This window comes from Pteronotus mesoamericanus, unplaced genomic scaffold, assembly GCF_021234165.1.
Source record: "Pteronotus mesoamericanus isolate MK-2021 breed Mesoamerican mustached bat unplaced genomic scaffold, CSHL_Meso_final contig_32, whole genome shotgun sequence".
NCBI lineage: Eukaryota > Metazoa > Chordata > Mammalia > Chiroptera > Mormoopidae > Pteronotus > Pteronotus mesoamericanus.
In genome coordinates this window covers 74,712-98,690 of record NW_026555134.1, presented here as the reverse complement: position 1 = coordinate 98,690, position 23,979 = coordinate 74,712, and the positions used below count along the sequence as shown (strand labels likewise).

Here is a 23,979-nt window from a genome sequence, read left to right as displayed (position 1 = left end):
CGGCCGGCAGGAGGCGCAGCGCGAACCGCCTCGCGGGGAGGTGGGAGGGGACCGAGCGGGGAGGGGAGAGACAGAGAAACGCTGTGGCGGCGGCGGCGACGCGCGCACTCAGCCCACCCCCCGCGCCCGCCGCCACCCGGACAATAAACAGCCGCGCGCGGGGCGATGCCCGAGCCGGTGCCTACGCCCCCGCGCCGCGCAGCCCGGGTCGCTAGGCCTTAGCCCGCCGCCCCCACCCCCTCCCTCCCTCCCTCCCCGCCCCTGCGCACCCGCCCGCGTTCGCCCCCGCTCAGCATCGCGGACCCACTTGGACCTCCGCGGGGGGAAATGGAGTGAGTAGGCGCGCTCGGTCGGGGGCGGGGAACTCGGGGGGCTGGGGGGCCTGAGGGAGGAGTGAGGCTTCCACCCCACCCCGTCGCGAACGTCGCGGACCCTCGTGGAGAGGGAGGTGGCCAGGGGCTTCTGGGACCCCCAGCTCAGCTCGGAAGGATTCGGGCTGGGCAGCGCCCGCCCTGGGGCCTCCCACTGTCCTACTCAGGCGGCCCACCGGCTCAGAGGGACTCGGGCGGCAGCGGCTGGGGGCAGCCCGGGACACTGGGAGGGGGAGGCGCGTGTCTCTGTCCGCGCCCCGCCCGCGTCCTGTTGGCGCCCCCTGGGCTAGCCTGGGCCACCTGTGGACTCAGGAGTGGGCTCCCTGGGGTGATGGAGCAGCCCCTCCCCATTGCACCGTCAGGCCTTGAGGTCATCTGCCACCCCCCACCTCCACCCCCTCATCCCCCATCCTGAGCTCGCTACTCCCTGCGCCCTGGACGCGCCCACGGGCCAGTCCTCCCTCCTCCTGGCTGCCCTCCCCAAGGGCCTCGAATGCTGTCCAGAGGCCCTGCTAAGGCCGGGTGGGATGCCAGATGTTGTCCAGAGTTACTGCTGGAGGGAGGGGCCTTCTCTCCAGGCTTCCGGTATGGGTTGTGTGAAGTTCAGGTGCTTTCCAACAGGAGAGATTGGAGCTGAGATCCCCTCCCGGCAAAGTGTCCCCCAAATGGGGCCCCAAATGGTGTAGGCAAGGATCCGCTGGCCCCAAGCTAGAATAGAGTGGGTGTCCTGGATCGGTGGGGTTTAGGAAAGGAGCTGCTGGGCAACAGATGATTCTTGCACAAACAGGAGCCGAATGTGTGTGCATGGTCATTTCAGACAGAGTCCTTCTTTCTGGCATCAGGGTGGCCCCACGCCCCGACTCCCACAGGTGGGCGCTGAGAGGTTGTGGAGTGTGTTTTCCAGGGCAGGGAACGGGAAGCAGGTGTCTGGGGTTCCGGCAGCCCACCCACTATGTGTGTTGGGGGCGGGCATCTGCTGCCCCCCTCTGGGCCAGGTCCCCGTGGGGCTGCAGGCCTGGACCTGGATGTCCAGCCAGTCCAGCTCCCCCTGCCCTTCCCACTGGGTGTGTTTTCCGAGCATAGACTTTTCCTCCAGGGATTCACCCGTGACCCACCACACCCTCAGCTGGGTGGGGGCCTCCGCCTCCCGCCCTCCCGTGAACTCAACACCCAGTGTCCTCTGCTTTTGAAAACCCAGACAAAAGCCCAGCTGCACCCCAACACGCCCTGGGAGCCGAGCCAGGGGCTCAGGGGAGCCAGGGCCAAGACTTGTCTGCACTAGGATCCCCCTCTTGTTTATCTGCTCTGCTCCCGAGGCCCCAGGGGCACCTCTGGGCCTCCTGACAGCAGACTCTGGGGAGGGGGCTGCCTCAGGGGATGGGGGTGCAAATCTAGGAAAACGCCCACTCAGAGCAGAAAAATGAGGGGCTATTTTGGTTGGACCCCATTGTTTTCTTTCCCACCACCCCCTCTTTCTCAGTGTGGACCCTGAGGCCTGGGGAGGGGCAGCACTGCCCCAGAGTCGCACAGCACAAGGAGGGTGCCCTGCCCTGTGCTTTCTTGGTCACAGGTCAGAGTGGTTCCCCCCTGGGTGAACCACTGGCTTTTCTGATTCCAGGTGAGGGCTGGAACTTGGTAATACCTGGCTCCAATAGCCGTGAGAGAAAGCCTGCTTCGCCAGTGCTTGGGTTGATGGCCATGGGGAGAGGCTGCCCCGGCTGGAACGCCTGCCCTTGCTCCTGGGCCTTTTCCATGAGGGCAGAGCAGGCTCCAGGCACAGAGGCAGCAGCCACTAGAACAAATCACTCACCTCGTTCCATTTCCATGGATTTTGCCATCAGAGTCACAGGTGGTGGTTGTGGCTTACGGTGGTGCTGGAAAGTTTCTTTTAAAAATAAACGTAAGATTTTGACAAAATTTTGTTCAAGGATTAAACAAATTTTCACTAGTTTAAGAATTTAAGAATGTATGGGAAAATAGTGAGTAAATAATCACCAGGGTGGTTGGAGAGATGGCCAATGCTGCAAAGATGGGATGTGAGTGGGGGGTGTGGAACAGGGACACCCCTCTGGTCGGGGGAGCTGGGTGCCAGTCCTGCCCTGGGGCAGAGTTGCCATGTGGGCCCAGGGGAGGCACTGCCCTTCAGGGAGCCTCAGGGTCTGTCGGGCTGGTAAGAGAAGGGTATTTTAGCTCAGAGCAGCCATTCTTAGATGCCTGAACTCTATCCTGGGCCAGGAGCAGGAGCGCAGAGCTGGGGCAGGACCTTCCTGGAGCCCTTCCCACCTTCAGGCCTGGACACCCTCAAGCACTCTCTGTTGGGTGCTGACTGGGTCCTTAATGCTTCTTTCACACTTGCTAATCTCCTGTTTTTTAAATGATTTTATTTATTTATTTTTAGTGAGGGGGGAGGGAGGGAGAAAGAGAGGGAGAGAAACCTCTCTGTGAGAGAGAAACATCCATCTTACGAGTTCCATCCAGGGACTGAGCCCACAACCCGGGAGTCTACTGGGAATCGAACCAGAGACCTTTTGCTTTGTGGGACAAAGTCCAACCAATGGAGCCACACCAGTCCGGGTATTAATCTCCCTTTTTAATGAGAGGCACAGCCAGTTAAAAGGGAAAAGTATATAGTGATAATTGAATAACAAGCTTTCGTTTTCATTGTGTCTATTTTTCAGTGTCAGGGGCTTCTTGTTTTCTCAGCCTTGGTAACAATGAAATGTTTCCTTCTGAAAGAGGGGCTTTTGATTCCAACAGTAAGTGATATGAACGGAAGGAACATGCAGATAATACTAGAGTTGGTGACAGGAACATGGGAAGGTGGTTTTAGAAGTGCTGGCATCATTTATTTACCTAAAAATCATTCAGTGAGCACTTGCTGTATACCAGGCCCTGTTCTGAGTGCTTGGTCCCTGTGAATTCTCTTGATCCTTACAGCAGCCCTGTGAGGTGGGCAACCTGAGGCACAGAGAGGTGACATGACAAGCCTGAGGTCACATAGCTGGAAAGGGGTGGGTGGTGTCAGGGGTTGTGGTCAGGAGGGGATGTTGGGGGCGGGGCGGGGAGGGAGTCTTTGCACCTTCCTGTCTCCCAGAGCGTTCGGTCCACTCTGCAGGGTTCCTAGGTATTCTGGCATCAGCCTTTCACTCTGGTTGGTGGTCTTTGCCCCTGGGATGTCTGCCCCTGCATCCTCCCCCTGCAAAGGCCCTTTCCGTGACTGCTGATTCGAGAGTGGGGCATGAGAAGGGGGTGCCTGACTCCTTATGAGACCGGGCATGTCACTTGCCTTCCTTGGGCCTCACTTTTCACATTTGGTGAATGGGGATATGAGCCCACCCAGCCCTCTCCCAGGTCGACATGGAGTTTGTAAGTACCACCCACAGCCCCATGAGAGACCCATCCTCAAGGGTCTCAGATCTGCATACTGGGAAATGGGTTGATATTTTGAAAAAAAGACATTACATCACCTTTTCCCAAGTCTGGGATCCTGTTCCCACCCATCTTTCCTCCACCCAGGAAGTGTCTCATTGTTCATTTAAGAAATGCTCCCTGCTGCCCTGACCAGGTGTCTCAGTTGGCTGGAGCATTATCCCAGGCACCAAAAGGTTTCAGGTTCGATTCTTGGTCAGGGAATATACCCAGGTTGTAGGTTCGATCCCCAAGGCGAGGCACGTACAGGAGGCAACCAACTGATGCTTCCCCTCTCACATCAATGTTTCTCTCTCCCTCTCTCTCTAAAATCCTCTGGTGAGGATTTAAAAAATAAAGTGTTCCCCAATGATCATCCTAGCCCTGTACAGAATCAGAAGGCCTGGGGCAGCCCCTGGAGGGTCTTTTTTGAGGTGTGAAGGAAGAGTTCCTGGTCCTTTTTCTGTCGCGGGTCTTCTCTGGGAAAGATATTTAAGGGTTTACTCTGCAGGCAGAAGGGAGCACCTGGTAGAAAGAGTAGCCTGTGCAAAGGCCCAGAGGCGGGAAGGCATTGGGAGAAGGGAGCACTCTTTGGTTTGTGCTCTTAGGTCTAGGCCCTAACAGGCCTCAAGTGCCCATTTAGGGTGTCTGAGCTCCAGAGAAGTGAGAGCAGATGCCAGGCACCAGAAGGGGCCCTGGCAGCTGAGTGGCTGGATCAGTGAGGAGCAAGTCAGGGTTCAGCCTGGACAGGTCCTGTGGGGGCAGCTCAGAGACACATGCCGGAGTCAAGGGAGCAGGGCCCAGGGTCTCGGTGGACATAGAACTGACTTCAGGGCTTTGTGGCGTCGGAGCCATGCGCAGCGCCAGGTGGCCTGGCCAGCGAGAGACGGCCCAGTCCCTGGAGGCACGGGAAGGGCTAGAGGGCACCCTGGCCGTGCTGCCGAACGGTCCCGCAGCCTAGGATGGCTGAGTAGAGGTCTTGCATCTGAGAATCATGAAATTGGGCTGGGATGTCTGTCTCCGGCCCAAGGGTTTCAAGCAAGAATTCAGGGACAGACAGAGCCATGACTGGGATAGTCTGGATTGGGCTGGAAAACCAGAGGTGGAACCCGAGCCAGGCCTTGTGGACAGCAGGCTAGGTCAGGACCATCGTGAAGGCAGGCGGGTTGGAGTTGCTGCATGGACCATGGTAGCGGTGGGACGGGGCCACGCCTGGGAGCCCAGCCTGGGCGAGCAGAGCAGGTGTGGGGGACTGTGGCGTGCGGCCTTGAAGGCTGAGCGAGGGGGAGGGGCTTGGCAGGGGGCCTGCAGGGAGTGAGCATGGGATGTCCTCGTCGTTTTGTGCTCAAATCCTTCTGATCGTGGAGAGTTTCAGGACAGGGCCTGCAGGGCAGGACCCCACCTCTGGCCCTGGCTCAGCCCTTAATGAGAGGGTTGGCATTTCTGCTATAGAAAGGTATATATTTATTTTTACCAGCTTTATTGAGATATCCATATACCGTGCAATCCACCCACCTGAAGTGTACAATTCAGTGGTTTTCAGTACACCCACAGAATTGTACAACAATTACCTTTATCATTACAGAACTTTCCATCACCCCCAAAACAAGCCCTATCACCAACTGTAGTCACCCCCATCACCCTCCCCTATCCCCTGGCAGCCACTAACCCGGTTGCTGTCTATGGATGTGCCTATTCTAGACATTCCACATAAATGGAACCACACAGAATGTGGCATTTTGTGTCTGGCTTCTCTCATGGAACATTGTGTGTTCAGAATTCATCATGTTGTAGCATGTGCCAGCGCTTCACTCTTTTTCATGGCTGAATAATATTCCAGGGTGTGGATGGATCATACTGTGTTTCCCCATCCATCATTGATGGACATTTAAGTCATTTTATATATTAATTCATACCGTCACTTCCAAGGTGGTTGGGGATTGTCCCTTGTCCTCTGTTGGATGTGGAGAACCCAGATTGTGTTTTAGATAAATGTGACAGAGTTTATTAAAAAAGAAAAAAAGGAGGTGGTCATAAGACCGGTGGTCAGTCCATGGGGGTGGCAGCAGTGTGACAAAGGGAGGGGAACCTTAGGTGGAGACCTCCTCTGAAAGTCAGGAAAAAATGAGGGAAAGACCCTTGTTGACTTGCTGGTCCAGTGAACATTGAATACCTGCTGTGTCTTGGGCCCTGGGGACTTGGCAGGGACAAAAAGAGACAGTTACTGTCCTTGTGGGGAAATGAGAAACAAAATAAGTAAAGATCCAGCGTGTTGCATGAGGGTGAGTGCTGACGAGGGTATTTTGGGGTCCTGAGGGCTGAGACTTAAATAGGGAGAGCAGAGAAGGCCTAAATGAGGAGGCGATGTCTGAGGAAAGGGCCTGAGGGAATCCGTGAGGCCCATGGGTGCAGAGAGAGCATGCGTCAGGCAGGGGACAGAGCCAGTGCAAAGGCCCTGGGGTGGGAATGTACTTGGAATGTCTGAGTGTGACCGGAGCAGAGCGAGGGGTGGGCACGGACCATGGGTCTTTGGGGCCGGTCTCTGCAGCTGGATTTGCCTTGAGACGTGGCCCCTGGGGAAGGCCTCTACTTGCAGTGCTCTGTTCATGCTCCACTGCCCTTCCTGTCACAGAGCCCAGGTCAGGGTCTGGCTCCTACCCCTCCCTGCCCCAGGTTAATAGGCAACAGGTTTGCTCCTCTGGGTCTGTGTCCTGCTCTGACCCCGGTCTCCACCATGGGGGTGATGTCTCTCTGTCTTGAACCTCCTAGGAAGCTCATGCCTCATGGGCCATTCAACTCACTAGTGACAGTAGTGGTCCTGTGAGTCACCCGATGAAGGGAGGGGATTCAGGAAGGCTTGCTGGAAGAGGGGGCTGCGCTCGAGCTGAGCCTGGAGGTGGGGGAGGGAAAGTGGCAGGCCGGGAGATCTGGTGAGAGCTGATGGGTAAACTGCGGAGGCTGAGGTTTCCTCGGGGTGATGGAGCTGTGGAGGATTTGAGCCAGAGCAGTGCAGGGGAGACAAAGCCCTCACAGGAAGCCGGGGAACAGCAGGTGGAACGGGGACGTTCCCCGACTCAGTATCTCCCTGCCCTGGCCCAATAGGGGAAAGGGCCCACTGGGCCACAGGGCTCCCTCTCTCACCCCACCTCCCAGCCCCGTGACTCTACGCCACCCTCCCCCATGGCCAAGGTCTTTGTCAGCTGTTTCCTTTCAATTAACACAGGAATGTTCCAGCGCTGGGCTCTGAGCCTGCCTGGGCCTGGACCCCCTTATTCTGGCTGGAGCTGCCCAGGCATGGGCTCTGGAAGAACTAGTGCGACCCCTTCCACCCACCTCCGGTCCCTCCTGTCCTGCCCGCTGGGTGACCTTGGGCTGGTTGTGTAACCTCTCTGGGTCTTTAAAAAATAAACGCCCTGCAAAGTTGGAGCCTGGGCAGGGGCTCGGGGCTCCTTGGGTTTGGGCCTTGTTAGCTCATCTCCTGGGGCCGGGATTATCTCATGCGCTCACAGCCAACACCCTTGCCTTGTCCTGAGCCGCCCACATCGCTGCTGGAGCCCAGAATTTGCTCCAAGCACCATAAAAATAATCACACAAGGACGGGAGCCTGCGTGCGCTGAGGGTGGGCGTCCAGGCGAAGGGCGAATCCTTCCACCAGCAGCTGCGCGTGAGCTGTGGCCCATTGCGCAGTGTAGCCAGTGCAGACTCAGAGATGCCAGTGACTCACCCGGGTCACAGCCAGTGGGGGCAGCTCCTCCTGAGCTTTTCCACCCAGCGCGTAAGATCTTTTGTGATTTGGCCTCCACTTCCCTCGCTGAACCTTAGTGAGCATTTCAACCATCCCACTGACCCACCGCCTGTCCCTGCCAGACCTCGGAGACACCCTATGCTCCTTGGGCTCCTGAGCTCCTTATGAGCCCAGGTCCTACTGTCAGCATTGAGTAGCTTCATTTCATACACTGATAAAATGAGTATAATCATCCCATCTCACCTCACAGCACCATCAGGAGGATGGACACTTGGCATATGTCATTTAAAGACCCCCTCCTCTCCAGCCTGAATACCTCTCCTGTTAAACGGGGCTGAGACAAGCCAGGAAGGCGGGGAGTGCTTGGGAAGGAGTCTTTATTATCGCTTTTTCAGGAGGGTTCTATGGTCCTAATTTGTTTTATTTTTCCCATTTATGATGCTGAACATTATCTTTGCTTGACGTTGGCTACCTCTGGCTAGGGATGTGTCCAGAACCTTCCGCAGTAGAAGCCCTTCCCTGGGCTGGCACCTCCGGACCCAAGATGGGACCCTGCCTCCAGTAGCAGAAGTGGGGTAGACCCAGTTAACTCCACCTCCCACCCTCTTTAGGAAGCCCCCAAAGCCCAGAGCCTGAAGCCTCTACACCCCCAGCGCTGGGCTGGGGGCGGGAGATGCTTGGCGGGCCCCACGTGGGCCTCCCAGTTGCCTTGGGGACGGCACGGTTGCCAGGGTGACCGCCTCCCGAGGGCCCTCCATCCATCACTGGGAGGGAGGCAGCGGCGCCCTGGCGGGGCAGGGAGGCTCTGGCACCCCCAGGCCCTGGTGGTGGGGGGATTGTGAGGGGGGTGCACAAGCTGCGCCCCTTGGGCTATGAGAGGGATGGGAATGGGCAAGGATGAAAATTCTCTTCCTGGGCCCACCTGACATCCCCCTGCCCTGGCTTGACCAGCAGAGACAGGCCGCCCAAGGGAAGACACTGCCTGCCTTGTCTGCAGCCTGGGGAGCTGGCCTCACAGCCAGTCCTGTGTCCCTGTGTCCGGCCTGAGTGGTCACCCGCCTGCCATGGTGGATATGTGGTATTAGGTAGCTGATCCTTCTGCCCAGCATGGCCCTGTGTGCACTGGAGTCTCAGCTGCTATATGTGCCTCCCCTGCCCCCCAGCCCTGCCTCCTTCCTGGAGGGATCCCCAGAGGCCTGATTAGAGCTAGGAAAATGGAGGGCCTGTGTGCGGCCCAGGGCTGGGCAGTTGTGGTTTGAACCTGAGCTCTGCCCCTTCCTAGCTGTGTGACTTCAGGCAAGGAACTTGCCCTCTCTGGGCTTGGTTTCCAGCCATGGGAAGAGCACACCAAGCCGAGGGAACAGCAAGTGCAAAGGCCTTGAGGTGGGAATGGCCTCAGTGCCGTCCAGGCACAGCCAAGAGGGCCTGCTGGCTGCAACAGAGTGAGAAAAGAGAGCAGAGGGGATGAGGGCAGAGAAGTGGGTGGGGTTGGGCTATGCCGGTCTCATGATTTCTCTCAAGGGGCGATGGGAGCCAGGGAGACTTTGGAGCAGGAGAGTGACAGGGTCTGATTCTCCTTTTGAGATGTTGCCACTAGTTGTGGGGTGAAGAGAGGGCTCTCAGGGGCCAGGGAGATGGATAGCGGGTGATGGTAGAATCCTGGGCTGGGCTGGAAAATGTGGGGTTTGTGGAAAGTGAAGGGAGGGGCCTACACAGGCACACAGGGTGACACCCTGCCTACCTCACTCAGGGCCATGACGCAGCCCCAGAAACCTAGCTGATCTGGCCCTTCAGGAAGGGCCTGTGAACTGAATAGGTGGATCAGGCCTGTCCTGAACCCCATCCAGCAGAACACAGCCTCCCTGTGGAGGGACAGGGGGAAGCCGCAGAGGGTGCGGCTGGCGCTGCCGGGCTCATAGGCGTCACAGAGCGGGGGCAGGTGCCAGGAAGGGAAGAGCTGAGTGGGGTCACCTGGCTGGGGCGTGGGAGCCAGATGACTTCAGAGGCCTCAGCGAGGCCAGGAAATTGAAGCTGAGTGGGGCAGGAGCCTGGGGCACTGTGGCCAGGATAGATCACCCCAAGGGCACCTGGGTGGGGGGTGGAGGCAGCCCGGGCCCGGGGAGAACCCAGCACACTCCGATTTGAGCCTCTGTTTCCCTACTGAACCACAGGGGGAGGGGGGCGCAACAGGAGGGTTTAGAGCCGGGAGTCTGCCCCAATTGTGTAGGTGGGGAAAGGGAAGCCCAGAGGGGCAGAGGGTCTTCAGAGGCCACAGGGTGGCTCTGGGCCCTGTACAGGCCAAGGGGTGTTGGAGGTGGCAGTAGAACCAAAGAATGGTCTGTAATTTCAGCCCCTGGGAAGATAAGGGGCTTTGAGCAGGGCAGGGGGGGGCAGCTGGGTGGGGCCTGGCTCCCGCGGCTCAGACCTCACCACCGGCCGCTGTGGCTGGCTGGCCATGCCCCTGTAAGACAGGGCCACCTGTCCATGCCTCCCAGGGGGGCCCTGGGGACATTTGGGATTCGGAGCAGAGCTCAAGACCCGCTCCCCACCCCCAACCCCCGACCCAGGGCTGGGGAGTGCCCCGTGGGTGGGAGGGCGGGGGGGGGGCTGTCCCGATCAGCCTCCCAGCCCAGGCAGGGCAGTGGTCCTGAAGCACCCTCCACCCTTTGATTCCTGGTGAACCCCTGTGCCTCCTTTATAGCCCAGCCTCTGTGCCCTCTCCTCCCCAAGCACTTCCTGGGGCTTTAGACGGAGCCTTACCCCTCCTGTCTCTGGGTTCTGCCCTGCGGGGCAGCAGGAGAATTTGCTGGGAGGATTAAGGGGTAATAAGGCTAGATGGAGAGGACAGTGCTACCTCTGGTGGGGGGGCAGGGAGGGGCCCCCACTCCACGGAAGGGAAACCCTGGGAGGCCAAGTCTCACCACGGTCACCCAGCTGCGAGACGCAGGGCAGGTTTTGAATCCGATCTGCTGCAAGTAGGGGTGCGGTGGACCCCTGGCTTCACCTTGTCTGTTTCCCCCCACCCAGGGTCCTGGCGGGGGAGACCACGTTCCAGCAGGAGCGGCTGCAGGCCATTGCAGTGAGTTCTTCCTGTCCCTCAGACCGTGAGGCTGGTGGGGGAACTTAGGGTCTTAGGGTTCCCTACGCTCAGCCCAAGGCTCCTATGACTCAGTCGTGCCTGCTGGTGCTTCCCCACAAATAAAAACAGAGGGACCTCCTTAGTCCTCAGAGTGTGGACTCTTAGCCACTGTCTATCTTAGACCCCCTTGCAGGTGGGGGAACTGAGGCATAGTAGAACCTGCCCGTATGCCAAGGCTGGGGAAAGGGGCTGGCAGGGGGCAGGGACGGGGGGCCCATGGGCCAAGTGGGCGCCACTTACAGAAAAAGCAGGATCTCTGTGGGCAGAGCCTTGGGTGCGTTGGTGGGGTCTTCGTGCCTCCCCCACCCCCTGTCTGGTCCTGACTCCATTCCATCTGTCTGCCTACCAGGAGAAACGGAAGAAGCAGGCTGAGATTGAGAACAAGCGGCGGCAACTGGAGGATGACCGGCGGCAGCTGCAGCACCTGAAGGTACCAGGCAGTGGGCGGCCCCTCCAGAGCCTTGGCTGGAGGAGGAGGGGGCAATGTTGCCCAGGGACCCTAAGTCTCGGCCAGATACGGGGTCGGGGGAGCAGGAAGGCTGAGGTGGCCCTGACTCAGACCCTGACTCTGATTTTGACCCCAACCCCTGCCACCCGCAGTCCAAGGCACTGCGGGAACGCTGGCTCCTGGAGGGGACGCCTTCCTCAGCCTCTGAGGGGGACAAGGACATGAGGAGACAGATGGAGGAGGATGAGCAGAAGGCCCGGCTCCTGGAGGAGTCCATCTCCAGGTGGGTGGGGACCACAGAAGCCTGCACAAGGTCTGGATGTGGGAACCGTGAGCAGTGGGCTGTGAGGGGCCTCCCTGAGGGCCGAGGTGGGGTTTGGCCGCTTCGCTCCATGTGTGGGGGAGCAGGGAAGCCTCCACATGCTGGAATGGGGGATGCACAGGGTTTGATGCCAGACTCAAGTGCTTTAAATGGGACCTGTAACAGGGCCTGAGGTGGCTGAGGGAGGTAGTGTGGGCTGTCGGGGCACCGGGCTGCTCTGCTAGATCCCGCTCTCCTCCTGACACCCCAGCAAAGCAGGTGCATGAGGTACGTGGAGTTAGGGCGGATCTGTGAGCCCCTGAGGATGGGAGTTGCCAGCAGTGGCCTCCCCAGGGGCTTCCTGGCGCCAGCCCAGCTGCCGAGCTCTTCCCGGCTCGGTCCTAATGGAGGCCACAGAGGCTCTGGCAGCTGGGCCTGCAGGAAGGCTGGGAGGGGCAGGCTGGGGAAAGCGACCATCCCCCCTGGGCTAGGACAAAAGGCTCAGAGTTTCCGGGCAGGCCGGAGGCCCAGGCTCCATTCCAGGGCAGCAGGGTCAGGGTGGAGGGAAGTGACAGCCAAAATTCCAAATGTCCACTTGGCCAAGGAGAGGCCTGAGAGGGGTGAGGTCTGCCCAGGTCCCCGCAGCTCACTGGGCCATCTCCCTGGAGGACACTGAGACTGGCCCTACGGTGGAGACCTAGACTCCTGTCCTGATGTGTTTGGTTTGGAAGAAAGTGGGCGGGGAATCACCCTCCGCAGGTCAGTTTTCCACCTGTGAACAGGGAGGCAGAAGTCCTCCTGTGCATCTTAATTCCAGCAAACATTAAGCTGGGGGATGAGACAGGGCTGTGTACAGATAGCTGGGACTGACCCAGCAGAGCGTCACGTGCCGGGTGGGTTGGAGAGTTAGTGGAAATTACCAGCCACTGGAATTGCTGGCTGGGCAAGGTGGGCTCCTTTACATCCTACACTGCTGGGTGTAGTCCTGCCAGGGTGGGGCATGGCGGTGGGGCTTGCTTGAGCCCTACGGTGAGTTTGGCACATGTTAAGTGCTCTGGGGGCCTGGGCTCTCTCCTTCCCAGGGTAACTCACCTCTCAGTGGCTCTATCTCCCTGCATTTTGCCCATTCAGTGCTCCCTGCCTAGACACCTCCTCCAGGAAGCCCTCCTGGATGACCCAAGCTGTGTTCATCCTGCTGACCTGGGGCTCACTTTGTTGGGGGTGCTGCAGGTGCACCTCCTGTTTGTCCTTCTGGTGGAGGATGGCTGGGCAGGATTTAATATGCCAGCTTTGTTTTCACGGGGTTTATGTGTGGCTATTTTTTCTGCTACTTGGAAAGTGACATGTTTTTTCCAGTTTTTCTGAAGAGATAAAGCTTCCTGTAAAAATAAATGTATTTGAGCGGAAAAAAAAGGAGAGCGAGTTGGAAGCAAATGAAGTTAGCAATGGCACGGGTGATGAAGGGATGCAGCAGCCTGGGTTCAGGTCCCAGCTCCGCTGCTCGCTGGCTGCATGCATGCTTCACTGTGCCTCAGTTTCCCCAGTCATGAAGGGCAGTGACAAGAATGCCTCCCAGAGTGTAAGGAAATATCAAAATCAAGGGGTCCCCCTACGGAGGGCCCAGAATGGTGCTGGGTGCGTGGAAGGGCCTCGTGAGTGTTGTGACCTCTCGCCCTTGCTCCAGGCTGGAGAAGGAAATCGAGGTGCTGGACAACGCAGATGCGCCCCCCGCCACCGCCCGGGAGAACGTGGCAGCACCGAGTCCAGCCCGCGTGCCGGCCCCCAGCCCGGCCAGGGGGGCGCCGAAGGCAGAGGTGGTGCTGAATTCTCAGCAGGTAAGGAGGTTCCCAGGGGCCTAGGGTGCAACCTCGCCACCGTCGCCAGATTTTAGAGTTTCTTGTGTTGGAGTCTCAGCCTGCCGCTTTGCAGTCATGCGACCTGGATCATGTGGCTTTGCCTCTCGGAGCCTCGGTTTCCCCACCTGTAAGAGCATCCACGTACTGGGGGTGTCACAAGGGTTAAATGAATCCGTGGACAGCAAGCACTTCATATAAGACCTGACACTTAGGGAGCTTTCCACAAATGCCACCAGCTTGCCATCCTTGTCATGACTTCTATGGAGCACCTGTGAGTACTTGGCCCGTCCATGCCAAGCATGTTCCAGTTGCCATCTGTCTAAGCCCCATGACAGCCCTTTCAGGTGGGAACAGTGTCCCCACTTGATGGAAGACAAAAACTGAGGCCCAGAGAGATTGAGAGGGGGGCTCAAGTCCACACAGTGAGGAGTAGTCTTTACTGGACTTAGCTGTTGATTCTAGGGCCTGATGTCTATGCCACTGTGTGTTGATACTAGGCCCTGGAATGCTGGTTCCCAGGCTCGTCACCACTGCACATTCACACAAATTCAGGAGTCTCCCAACCACGTTTGCTGTGTTCAGGACTCCAGGGGCCTGTGGCACATGCCTCCTTTCCCCCTACCAACCCTTGTTACCCTCACCCCCCATGCCCAGCAAGGCATCTGATTCTTGGAAGGGCTGGGCAGGCTCCCCAGAGGGAGTGGGTTTTGAGGGTTGAATAGGAGTTCTCCAGGTGCAGACTCAAAATGAAAGGGGGCTTTCAGTGAGATGCATTAAGCACAGACTGTGTTGGCATGGTCCCTGCCCTCATGATGTCCGTGTCCTGGGGGCAGACAGAGACCCTGGCTGGGCAGATAATACACAGGGTGAGGCAAAAGTAGGTTCACAGTTGTGAGTACGTGAAACACAGAGCTTATTCCTGTATTGGTGTTTATTGATTATTGTATTGTTTTCCATACGAACAACTGTAAATCTCCTTTGGCCTCGCCCCCGCCCCGTAGTAACCCGAGAGCCTGCGGTGTGACGGGGTGGGGAGCACTGCCTTCGGGTGGGCGGTCAGAGATCTGCGGGAGGGACCAGCCAAGCGAAGTCCAGACGACAGCCTTCCAGAGGAAGGGCACACAGGGATGTGTTCAAGGAACAGCGAGGAGGCCAGGGAAGCCAGCCAGACACAGGGGGAGGAAGGAGAGGCCAGTGGTGGGGGTCTGCTAACACAGAGTTCAGGGCATCGTCAAAAAGGATTCTGGGGCACAAGGGAGTCACCGATGCTTCTGAACGGGGCAGGGACATCAGGCCGTCGCAGGCTTGGGCCAGAGCTGGGGATGGGTCCAGGAGGAGATGGCCCCTGTGATGGGGTAGCGGCTGAACCAGACTCACCCCAGGCTCCTACCCCGACTGGTGGTGCCCTGGTTACCGGGAGGGGGCACCGGCAGCACTGACCCCTCTCCGTTCTTTCTTGCAGACCCCAGTGGGCACGCCCAAAGGTACACCCAAAGGTACGCTTCTGGAAGGAACTGGCCAGGCCTCAGCGCCCTCTGGTGTCCAGAGTGGGGATGGCGGATATGGGCGGGGGCGTGACTTGTTGCTAATAGGTAACAATAATGGTAACAAGATCCGTTATTGTTACAATTCTCAAGGACCCCGACTTGGAACCTAGCCTCATGCCCTCATCCTTGCACTTAGTTTTCAACCCTGGGGTGAAGTTGCTGCAGCATCCCCCGCCCCCATCCCATTACAGATGAGGAAACAGGCTTCCCAGGGGTGTGACTGGCTGAGGTTTTAGCTCCGGAGCTGAGGCTCTGGGTCCGCCCTGTCCACACGAGGGTGCCTGGCCTTGGCTGTCCACTTGCTCTGAGCTCCTGGGCAGGCGGAGGGGCTCAGCTTTCACATCTGTAAAGTGGAGTTTGTGGGGATGAGAATTTAGAGGAGCTCGTGGTGAGAACAGGGTCTCCACTGTCCTGGGAATCGGGCACCATTTAAAAGAATGAGGATCCAAGAAACAAAAAAGCCTAAAGTTTGAACTCTGGGACCCCTCTTATGCCCCCTCCAATTATTACAGATATAATATACACATTAGCAAATATTTCACATGTATATGGGACATTTAAATATATATGCATAGGTATGAATATATAACATATAAATATATGCTATATTTATTAACTATATGAAGTATATTAAAGTTATTTAATATAAATTATATTTTAAAAATATATATCAAACTTGCATACTTCCCCATGTAATGCGTGAAAGGAGAGTCACCAGCTAGAACTGGAGGTGGTGGCCAGAAGTGTCTTGGCCTGATTTCTTTTGTGTTAATTATTCATGAGGAGAGTCTCTCCTTGTCTTACTGTGGAATTAAAAATTTATAACAAAAAAAATCCATGCAGGCCTCTCAGGGATTTTGTGAAAATCACTTGGGCCAAGGAACAGGAAATGACTGTGGGCTGAAGTGCGCTTTGTGGGAGGCGGGATTCCATGGGTGCCTGGGGCGTCCCGGGAGTGTGGAGCAGCCTGGGTGCGTGTGTTCTGGGGGAGGGGCCAGTACCTGGGCAGGTGTGCCCAACAGGTGTCCGCGTTTCTGGGGGCCTCTGTGGTTGTCCTGGTGTCTGTGGAGGGTCTGCATCATCGTCTCTCCTCTGACCCTCATCTCTCTCTTCGCTCTTTTCCCTCTGAGCAGAGAAGCAAGTCTCCAACACCCCTGTGAGGATGGTGGAAGGCTCCACCATGATGAAGGCAGGTAGGTCAGCCCCAGCCTCGGCCCCCAAGTCCAGCTGCTGTCCTGGGCCGAGTGTTGGCCTCGGGGGGCCTGGCGGGACTGGGGCCAGGTCAGATGCGGATGCAGCCCTGGTAGAGGCTGTCATTGTGGGGGCGGTGGCTGGACCAAGGCTGTAGCTCCAAGCCTGGGGTCGGGCCTGGGCGATGCCTCTGCTTTGGCACTTCGGTCACACGCCGGTCCAGCTTCCCTAAGAAGACGGGCCCCCTCGCATGGCTGCTCTAACCCGTCATTTTCTCACAGCTTCCATCCCCTTAACCACGCCACGCGCTCCGGGAGCCAGGTGGGGGTGGTGCACATGCTAAGACACCCCCGCACACACTGTAAACCCTCCTCTTCTACCCTCAGCTGCCTCAGGAGAGACAGTGAGTGCCCTGTCCCTGGAGGTGACCCAGCTGGGCCTCAGGCATTACTCCTAGGAAGCCAGGAGAGGCAGGGTTAGCGCTGAGCACTCTGCGAGGTGGTCTACGAGGTACCTGGCAGCTGAGCCTCCATCTGTGAGAGGGGTAGCATTGCAGTGACCTCACACCTCAGGCCAGGCCCAAGAGCAATGATAAGGCAGCAGAACCTTCTTGCTGCTCCTGCTGTTATTGGAGCGAGTTGGGAGGTGAAGACCCGCTTAGGGCTGAGGGGGTCAGGATGCGACAACACTCAGGAAGGGAGGAGGTGGCAGGGAGGTCCAGGGTCTCCTGCACCATTGGGCTGGGGGCAGGAGGGAGAGGGCAGTTATTTCCCAGAGAAGGGCGGGTGCCTCCAGGGCGTCTGTGCCGGTGAGACCAGCCCAGGCCCCCACTGAGCCCACAGGCCCCCACCTGTCCTCTCAGTGGGCAACCCTGTGCAGTGTCCGCCTCACCCACCTGTGTGCCTGCAGATGGGGGTGTTAGGCTGTGTAGGGACAGGGGATTAAACAACATTCATTTGTTCTTTCAACAAGTGCTTATTGAGCACCTGCTGTGGGCCAGGCATGAGTGACAAAGACTGGGGGAGCTGGTATTCTGAGGGGGTCCACAGCCCATGAAATTACCTTATAGAGAAAATAAGGCAGACCATGGGAAGTTGGAGCTGGGACAGTTTTAATCAGAAGACTCATGGGAGGCCAAAGTTAGGAGGTAGAATTTGAGAAAGCAGCCGAAAGGAGCCACGGAGTAAGGCATACAGATATTTGGGGTAAATGCAGTCCAGGTGGAAGGCCCCACATGTGCAAAGGCCTTGAGACTAGACAGTGCCTGGTGTGTTGGAGGAACATTGGGGGAGCCTGTGTGGTTGGAGCAGAATAAGTGAGAGAGAGGGACTAACCGCGGGCAAGGAGGTGACAGGGCATGCTGTGCAGGGTGTCGTGCGCCTTGGAGCCAGGGAGGGCCATGGGTAGAGCAGGGATGTGCCCACTTGGTGCTCACTGGCGCTCTCTGGTGACTGCAGGAGGGCAAGCTGTGGGATGCCAAGGCCAAACATGACTCGGGCGCCCATGGGCGCCCTCTGGTGGCTATAGGAAGAACAGACCGTGGGAGGCAGTCGGGGTGAGAAATGTGCTGGATTCAGGGTGTTCCCATGGTGGAACCCATAGGATTTTCAGATGGAAAGAGTAGGGACTGAGAGAGGGGAGGGAGCTGCTCTCCCTAGGGCAGAAAGACCCAGGAGGGTCAGGTGTAGGGGGCAGACTGGGAGGGGCTCTTGGACATGGTGATTTGGGGGCTCTCAGGGGACCCCAAAGGGAGGGTCGAAGAGGTAGTGTGATACTGGCATTTGGGATGAGTTCCTGGGAGGGTCAGTGCTAGGACTCAGTCTCCCCATGTGGTTTCGTGGTAATGATTTCTGCAGAACGTGGGCAAGATTCTGGGCATGAAATAGAGGCCCTAAGGGATCATGATATTCACTATTTCAAGAGGGAATTATTCGTTCTTCATAGAGAAATATTTGAAGACAAGTTCCACAGTCAACTAAAGAAAGGCATGAAAAACAGGTAATGCAGGGATCCCGGACAGGCTGGCCTGTTGACCCAGGTTCCCATTGGAGCTGCGACCCTGGGGAAGGCAGCCCTCTCTGCACACTCTCTCCTCTGAGCAAACGTGATAGTTTCAGGCTTTCCAGATGGGGTTGGGCAGCAAGGCTGGGTCCTGTGTGGGGCAGAGGTATCCAGACCTGTGGCCAGGGAACTAGGGAGCCATGGAAGGATGTTGAGCTGGGGAGGGCCACGCCTAGGGTATCCCCACCGCTTGGCTCTGCGCTGCCGGCTTCCCTCCCTGGCTTGGCTGCAGCCCAGCGGGGGGCACTTGGGCGGGTGACTGTGGCATAACCCGTGCCTCTCGTGCCAGCCATGTACTCGGTTGAGATCACAGTGGAGAAGGACAAGGTGACCGGGGAGACCCGGGTGCTGTCCAGCACCACCTTGCTCCCTCGGGAGCCGCTCCCTCAGGGCGTCAAGGTCTACGAGGACGAGACCAAAGGTACGAGACCCCCACCTCCCGCCCCCAAATTCCCTCACTGCCTGAGCCAGAGCCTGACCCCAATCCAATCTGACAGGGATGTCATTGCGGGCCAGGGCCTCACCCCGCTCAGCTCACTGCTGCCTAGAGCGTGGACCCATGGCCATCCTTTCTTCACCCCAGGCACTTGCCTTGAAGGCTGGCTGAGCACCAGGTGACAGACTGGGCTCTGGGAGGCAAACCCCCAGCAGGACTCCCTGGCCAGTGAGCCAGCCCTACAATCCTGAGCTGAACGATAATTTGTTGAAATAATTACTGTTGTGATAGAGGCTACAAAAAGCCCCAGAGATGGAGAGGTGCCCATGAGCTGGTCTAGCAGAACGGGGAGGAGGCCAAAGGAGGTAAACAGGAGCTCACTGGATACACAGCAGGACATGGGAGAACACAGCCCCTGTGCAAAGGCCCTGAGGTGCGGTGGCGTCTGCTGGGCTGGAGGAGCCAAGTGGAGCCTGTAGGCTGATACAGAGTGGACGGAGGAAACGGGAGAAGCCTTGGGAGGGGCGAGCAGGCAACGAGATCTGATTTGATTTATAGGGTTCCCTCTGGTGGCCGGGAGGGGAACAGGCTGTGGGAGACACCCACTGGGAAGCCTGGAACACAAAGGAGCAGGGGAGCTGGGGCAAAAGTGCCAAAGCCCATGTGTGTGTGTCTCAATATAATTCACATACCATCAAATTCACTGTTATTTAAATAAAGAGAACATTTATTTAAACTGTGCAAACCATCAGGGGTTACAGAGCAGTTTCATAAACATCTTGGTATTTAAACTTTTGTTCACTTTTGGTATGACCTGTAGGATGTGCATAAAGGACCCTGGGGGAGGGGAAATTCTAGGCTGCATTTACTATGATGCTAGTAAAATAAAACAAACCCACGTGGGTGAACAAAATATGATTTAAGAAGGCATTAAAGAGGTACATTAAAAAATCACGGCAAACATTAGCTTTCTTCTTGAAATGGAGTTCACAGGACCCACCCTTGAGTCAAGTATAAGGTGACTACAGCTAAGGCCTTGAGTCCATTCGCATATCCACAAACGCTTCCCTTGTGAGACACGGTATACAAAGTGTTCAGTGCATAATTCAGTGGGTTTGGGTATATTCACCACTTGGTATACCCCGCTATCTAATTCCAGAACATTTTTGTTCCCCAAATAGAAATTCATCACTCCCACTCCCCCAGCCTTTGACAACTACTAACCCACTTCCTGTCTCTGTGGGTTTGCCTGTCCTGGACATTTCACTTGAGTGGAATCACACACTGTGTGCTTTTTTTTGTGTCTGGCTCCTCTTACTGAGCACCGTGTTTTTAAGATCCATTATGTTTATATTTTATGGCTGAAGGATACTCTGTTGTTTGGATGGACCACATGGTGTTTATCCAGCCATCCACTGACAGACATTTAGGTTGTTTCTGTATTATGGTTTTATAAATTTGTGTGGGTGAATGTTTTCGTTTCTTGAGGGCAGATACCTTTGAGAAGACTTGCTGGGTCACACGGGGACTCTGTCTAACCTTACGAGGAACTGCTGGGGTGTTTTCCACAGTGGCTGCGCCATGTCATTTTCTCACTAGCAGTGCGTGAGGGTTCCACTTTCTCCACATCCTTGACAAGACATTTTAATGTCCATTTTTTTTTTTATTAGTAGTAAAACCATCCTGTTGGATGTGAAGTGACATTCCACGGTGGTTTTGATTCCCAAAGCCTCATGTTCTTAGTGGTTATTTGAGCCTCTGGGGTGTCCAGAATGTTATGGGGGCTCCACCATAGCCCAGCTCTGCTGTGGTTTGGAGCATAGGCCCGAGGAGGACTTTGGGTCCAGCTGTCACCAGCTGTGTGGTCCTGGGCAAGTCCCAGCTGCCAGTCCCCTGGGAAACATGGTTGCGCAGGGCTGAGGGGCAAAGGATATGCCTGTGCTAAGCAGAGGTCCTCACTATGGCCAATATGCCCAGCCTGGCCCAGTCCCTGGGGATCCAGGACCCTGCAGACTGGACTCTGGTTGTTTAGCAATGGGAAGGTGATCCATTTCCATGGCAGCCAAGCGCTCAGATTCCTATCTTGGGGCAGTGGCCAGTGGGAATATACAGCTTGATTCTGTATCACCTGGACACACCTACCCTCTGGGCCTCCTGCCCAAAGTCACTTCAAGGCCTTGAAGTATGGATGCTCCTCCCTGGGGGTTTGGAAATTGAAGTTGAAAGCATTTTCCATCTGGCCAGAAGCCAGAAATCCGAACCCTGACCCTTGGCCTGGGAGGAGACGAGGCCTTGGGCTCTGTGGGTCCCTTCCTCCTCCCAGAGCAGCGGGCAGCGCGGAAGCTGTGCTCCTAGGAGTTCCAGGCTGCGGCCCGAGGCTGGCATCAGGCTGTGGCCAGGACTCCTCTTGGTGCTGAAGTCTCGTCCTTAGAGACTGCAGCGCAGTTCAGAAAGTGACAGATCAGAGAGACACGAAGCAGGAAAGTCGAAGAGTTTTGGAAAATGCATTTAACCAGAGTGATTGCGAGGGATGGGGGGGGCGGGGGGGAGATTGACTGCATGTGTAAAACTCTGCCCCTGGTGAATGCATGTTCTTGTCAAACACAGGTAGAGCATTTTCAGAAAGTGACCATGTTCTGAGCTGCAAGGGTGGCTGCAAGGACCATCACAACATTTATATCTTATGCTCTGTGTCCGCAGACCACAGTCCCTCACTCCCCCAAATTTAAAAACATCTTTCTAAATAAATCTTAGTTTAGAGAGGCAATCAATTAAAATGGAAATTGTAAGCTATTTAAACTTGAAAGAGAATAAGGTAATCTAATCCACTGGCTGCAGCAGAAGCTGAACTCAGAAAAGGTGCATGTAGCCTCTGGGGCATTTACAGGAAAACAAGAAGGGATGAGTGAATGAACTCAATTTAATTCAGGATCAACCATATAAACAGGAGGAAGAGATAAATTAGGGCCCTGCACCTCCTCAGGGCAGGGGACAGTCCTGGCCTGGGACTGGGGCTGCCTGGCTAGCTGTGACCATGTGCTAATTCCCCTTCTTGGAGCTTCTGTTTCCACCCTCTTTTCGATGGAAAAAAGAAAAAAAAAAAACCAACAACAACAAACAACTACTTTGCAAGTGCAAATACTTCAAAATGCAAAACAGTAACATCCCAATTCATTGAATTCCAGTCTCTGTTTGTAACAAGTGCTTTTGTGCCCATGAATTTTCCTCTGTCCTCCAGCTTGGCTGTGTCCACAGGTCCCAATAGGGAGCTTAGATTGCCCATCTAACTTGGTTTTTGATCTTCTCTTTAGCCTGGAGGGTGGCTCGCAGACCTGCCTGGCCTTCCCTCCGGCCTCACTCTCTCCCTCTCTCCACCCGCCAGTGGTCCATGCCGTGGACGGCACTGCAATGAACGGGATCCAGCCACTGAGCTCCTCCGAAGTGGACGAACTCATCCATAAGGCAGATGAGGTGACGCTGAGCGAGGCAGGGCCTGTGGCTGGGGCAGCGGAGACCAGGGGGGCATCAGAGGAAGCCGTGCAGACCACCACGCCCTCCAGACGGGAGATCACTGGCGTACAGGCGCAGCCAGGTGAGGCCACATCGGGCCCACCCGGCATCCAGCCCGGCCAGGAGCCCCCGGTCACCATGATTTTCATGGGCTACCAGAACGTGGAGGATGAGGCGGAGACCCAGAAGGTGCTGGGGCTGCAGGACACCATCACCGCGGAGCTGGTGGTCATAGAGGATGAGGCGGAGCCCAAGGAAGCCGCCCCGCCCAACGGCAGTGTGGCAGAGCCCCCAGCCCCTGCAGGCTCCAGGGAAGAGAATCAGGTGGGGTCTGAGGCCCCTGCTGGCGACACCCAGGACCTTGACATGAAGAAGCAGCGTTGTAAATGCTGCTCCATCATGTGAGCCACAGGCCCCAGACCCCGGCCCCACCCTCCACACCACAGACACCCACCGCCCGGCCCGGTGCCTGCCCACCCTCCACCCACGACCATGGGCCCCAGGACATGCCGTGTTGTCACATCTTCCTTCTGAGTTTTCTTTCACTGGAAAGAGAGGGACAGGGGTCCCACACCCATCACCGCCCTGATATACCCTAAAGCACTGAGCCGTGCACCTGTGCCTGGTAGGACAGACACACGGACAGACCCACTTTTCCCAAAATGAGGATCCCCCACATGTCACGGCAACTCCGCAGACGGGCTCTCGCCCACAGAGTTCCTGGCTGGTGGGACCTGGGCTTCTGTGCAGCCCCAGGCAAGCCCGCCACCCTCTGGGCCTCCTGCCCGTGCCTTCCTGCCACCTCCAATGAGGTCTGCGAGGGGATGTCCTGCTGGAGAGGGACGGTGGAGCTGAGGGGTCCCGGAGGCCTTTTCTGTCCCCACTCGGCCCCTGGAAGTGGGATTCCCCCGCCATGGCACTGGTGTTGGGATCTTGGGCAGTTGGGGTGAGGCTGCACCTCCTTAGGCAGCCTCATCCAGAGACCAGGCTCCAGTCCTTGGAACGGATCAGGGGCCCTTCTGGACACCCCAGCCTTCTGTGCCCTTCCCCTTATGCTCTCTGTGGGCAAGGCTCGTGGGCGATGGAGCCTAGGAAGGGGGAGCCCAGAGGACACCCCCGCCGCTTAGGGGGAGTCTATGGCCCCTGCGCTGTCTTTTGGATGGGGCAGGTGAGGGTCTTCAAGTTGCCCCCTGCACAAAGCAGGGCCATGTGAGCCACTTCTTGTCTTGAGCTCCCACCCTCACTGGGCCTGCCTTCCTCCTGGTGCTAATTTGGGGACCCTGAGGGGCTGCCCAGCCCATTCTCCAGGCTGCTTGGGCCAGGGTCCTGGGTCTCCCGAACCATACCCCAGAGATCAGGCCCACCGCCAGCTCTGCTGGGCTTGGCACATTCTGGGCAGTGGAGGGGCACACAGCCTGCGGCAGGGCACTTTCCCCTGGGTTGCAGCAGGAGACCCCCATTGGCTACCCAGCCCCATGTGAGCCTTACCCCTCTCGCTAGAAGGGGTAAAGGATGAGGGACTCTCATCCTGTGGGCAGCTGACACCCAGATGTGCACACACATCTCCCAGGTTGCAGCCACACTAGTCCTCAGAGGCACATTCATGCCCACGCTCACAGACCCTCTCCTGTGTGGGCTGTAGGATGGCAAGGCTCCATCTTGGGCCCCTCTCTTGGGAAACCCCTGCCTTGTGCCCAGACTGAGGCCACCCCTCGCCTCAGTAGAGCCAGGCAGGGGCCGCCTGAAACCAGCCCGGCCTGTCTCCTCTCAGCTCTGCCCCTCAATGGTGGGAGAAGAGTCCCTCTCTGAGGTGGTTCCCGGCAGTGGCATGGACCCCCTCCCTCCTCGAGCTGCCAAGTTCTCGAGCTGAGAGCCTCCGCTGAAGTGCCCTTGCTGCCCCCTCTGCTTTTGATGTGTGACAGGCCCGTGTTCTTGACCTTCCCAGAGAAGCAAATAAACCCTGTGA

The 23,979-nt window shown here is 57.1% G+C and overlaps 1 protein-coding gene across 2 annotated transcripts; it reads left to right on the top strand.

Annotated features, from left to right (window-relative positions):
* The first annotated feature begins 262 nt into the window (after window positions 1-262).
* Window positions 263-23,979, top strand: PALM (paralemmin). Of its 2 annotated transcripts, XM_054575987.1 has the most exons (9): window positions 263-332; window positions 10,552-10,603; window positions 11,013-11,093; window positions 11,264-11,394; window positions 13,097-13,247; window positions 14,731-14,764; window positions 15,949-16,008; window positions 18,357-18,488; window positions 21,886-23,979. In XM_054575987.1, the coding sequence occupies exons 1-9, from the start codon at window positions 328-330 to the stop codon at window positions 22,416-22,418; spliced, it is 1,179 nt and encodes a 392-aa protein (XP_054431962.1). In that variant the 5' UTR covers window positions 263-327; the 3' UTR covers window positions 22,419-23,979. The 2 variants fall into 2 exon arrangements, with proteins under 2 accessions (XP_054431962.1, XP_054431963.1); XM_054575988.1 differs by lacking the exon at window positions 18,357-18,488.